Raw genomic sequence first — 2,395 nt, forward strand, 5'->3', positions numbered from 1 at the left:
TCTTTCTTCTTCTTTCTTCTTCTTCTTCTTCTTCTTCTTCTTCTTCTTCTTCTTCTTCTTCTTCTTCTTCTTCTTCTTCTTCTTCTTCTTCTTCAACAACTATAAAGGAATCACTAGGAGAGTTGAGGCAGGCTGCCTTTCCTCTAAAGAACTTTCTTTCCTTGTCCCTTTAATATAGATTCTAATTCATTTGTCTTGAAAGTTCATATATTAGACAGATACTCCATGAAGAATGTATATTGTTTTGAATGCAATAGTACCATAGATTACCAATATTTTGGTTTAAAAGATGTCATAATAATAAATATGGTTTTGAGGACTCTGAAAACTTAGTGTGAAAGCAATCATTAAATAAGTTAATAAACTTATGAATCTACCTACTGAAACTGTTGAAGGTTCTGACAAAACACAGTTTGAGTTCAGTAAGNAAATATTTTAACACTGGGTTAGTTTTAAAACTTCGTATACAGGAAACAGTCCTAGAAAAAGTCTTATCTCTAGGACTAAACACTGAAGACTACAAAATTATTAAAGAATTTTTNGAATCTTTAGGAACAGTCCTATGTAATATATCCTGAGAATTAAAGGTTTTCACATGGTCTTAACACTCANGGTATTTTCTGCCATATATAGTGTTCCATTATTATCTTTAACACCCAGGATATTGTCAATTTTATACAATCTTTTTCAATACTATACAGTATTTAATTATAGAAAATACTTTTTAGGGTNGAGAAATGACTCAGAGGTTAAGAGCACTGACTGCTCTTCCGGAGGTCCTGAGTTCAATTCCCAACAATCACATGGTGGTTCACAACCATCTATACTGGGATCCAATGCCATCTTCTGGTGTGTCTGAAGACACCTACAGTGTACTCATATACATAAAATAAATAAATATATCTTAAAAAAAGAGAAAATACTTTTTATCAATTCTCTCCAAATGCTGAGAGTCATTGTCCTAATTTCTTTCTTATATTTCCTCTTCAATTATCAACAAATTTTTATGAATTTACATATTCTTGATCTAAGAAATGAGAAAAGGAAAATCATCTGAATATGCATTTACATACATACATACATACATACATATATCCAAATATATGTGTGTAGATATGAATTTCTAACTACCATTGATTTCTGTTCTGCCATCTGTAGCAGATGTTATAAGGGAAGCATGCTGAACAGCTGACTGTAGCTTTTTGCTCTTTGCAAACTCTATCACCAATATTTTCCCATAGAGTTTATATCCATTAATTTGGTGCAGTGCTTGCCATGCTATGTCTTTATTGGGAAAGGTGATGAAAGCTTGTCCCCTCATGCGTCCATTCATCATTCGGAACTGAATGGGTGGTCCTTTTATCTCCTGGAATCGAGCGAATAATGAGGTAAGGTCTCTTTCTTTCACCCGAGGACTAAGGTTCTTCAGATATAGCACCTTGTTTGGTTCCCCTGGATTATATGAAGAAAACATAGGAATGTTTCGGATCTCCTCCTCTGACAAACGATTTCTCTGGATCTCATCTTCTGGGATAGATTCTATTGGTTGCTTCAGCGTCTTAGGCCCAGTCCAATATTGCTCAGTTGGAAAATCAATAACCTTTGCCACATGGAGACTGGGGCCTTTACCCTGTGCTGCCTGTTTTCCCTTGTCCTGGAGGAGTGATGGGTTCTCAGCTGTGCCACTCCCACTCACTGATGCAGCTGAAACCAGTGAGTGGGAAGCAAAGGGTTCACCTCTCAAAAGTTGGAACTCTTCAAGACGTTTTTTCATTATAGTCTCGTGGTAAAAATGTTCCAGGTTGTTCATGGGATCACCTTTGTTCTTCTTTGGGGGTTCATCTTGGTAATAAAGAGCCTTAAGGAAGGAGTGACCATCAGTTCCCTGAAATAAAGACTTCTCAATTTCCATTTCTCTTCGGGTCAGCTGTTTGCTCTTTGAAAACCTCTGTGGCAGGCAAAGGATGCGCTGGCGCTCTGAGATTCTTTAATATCTTCAAGCCGTTTCTGTATTGCTTCGGGAGTGGCCCTCAGCCTTGTCCTCTTTTCACCAGAAACATGGCTTTTCCAGATCAATATTTCAGTTTCAGTGAGCCCTAATTCCCTGAGAGAAGCAGTTTCCTGGTCTTTTTCATGTAGTGTCTGGAACTGGGACAAAGTCATTGTCCCAGCTGCTTCCTTCCCAAAGGCCTTGTACATAGTCCCAGGCGCAAAGCTCTTTTTCTTAGAGATACATTCTTCAATGGAGACAGAGGTATCGAGTTGATGTTGAAGGAGGCTCTTCAGCTGCCTCTCACCTTCTGTTTCCAGTTCCTCCAGGACATGTTCTTCATCCTTCACACAGCTATTTACCCTCTTCATGTTTCCGCAGGCCCCTATCACTAACTGAGAGAGT

General features: G+C 38.1%; 1 protein-coding gene across 1 annotated transcript; it reads right to left on the reverse strand.

Annotated features, from left to right (window-relative positions):
• Positions 1-1,109: 1,109 nt before the first annotated feature.
• Positions 1,110-2,361, reverse strand: Rbm41 (RNA binding motif protein 41). The gene is given in 2 exon segments (XM_021153784.2): positions 1,110-1,983; positions 1,986-2,361. Coding segments are annotated over 2 exon segments (1,236 nt in total). The 3' UTR covers positions 1,110-1,123.
• Positions 2,362-2,395: the final 34 nt, after the last annotated feature.

This window comes from Mus caroli, chromosome X (genome assembly GCF_900094665.2).
Source record: "Mus caroli chromosome X, CAROLI_EIJ_v1.1, whole genome shotgun sequence".
NCBI lineage: Eukaryota > Metazoa > Chordata > Mammalia > Rodentia > Muridae > Mus > Mus caroli.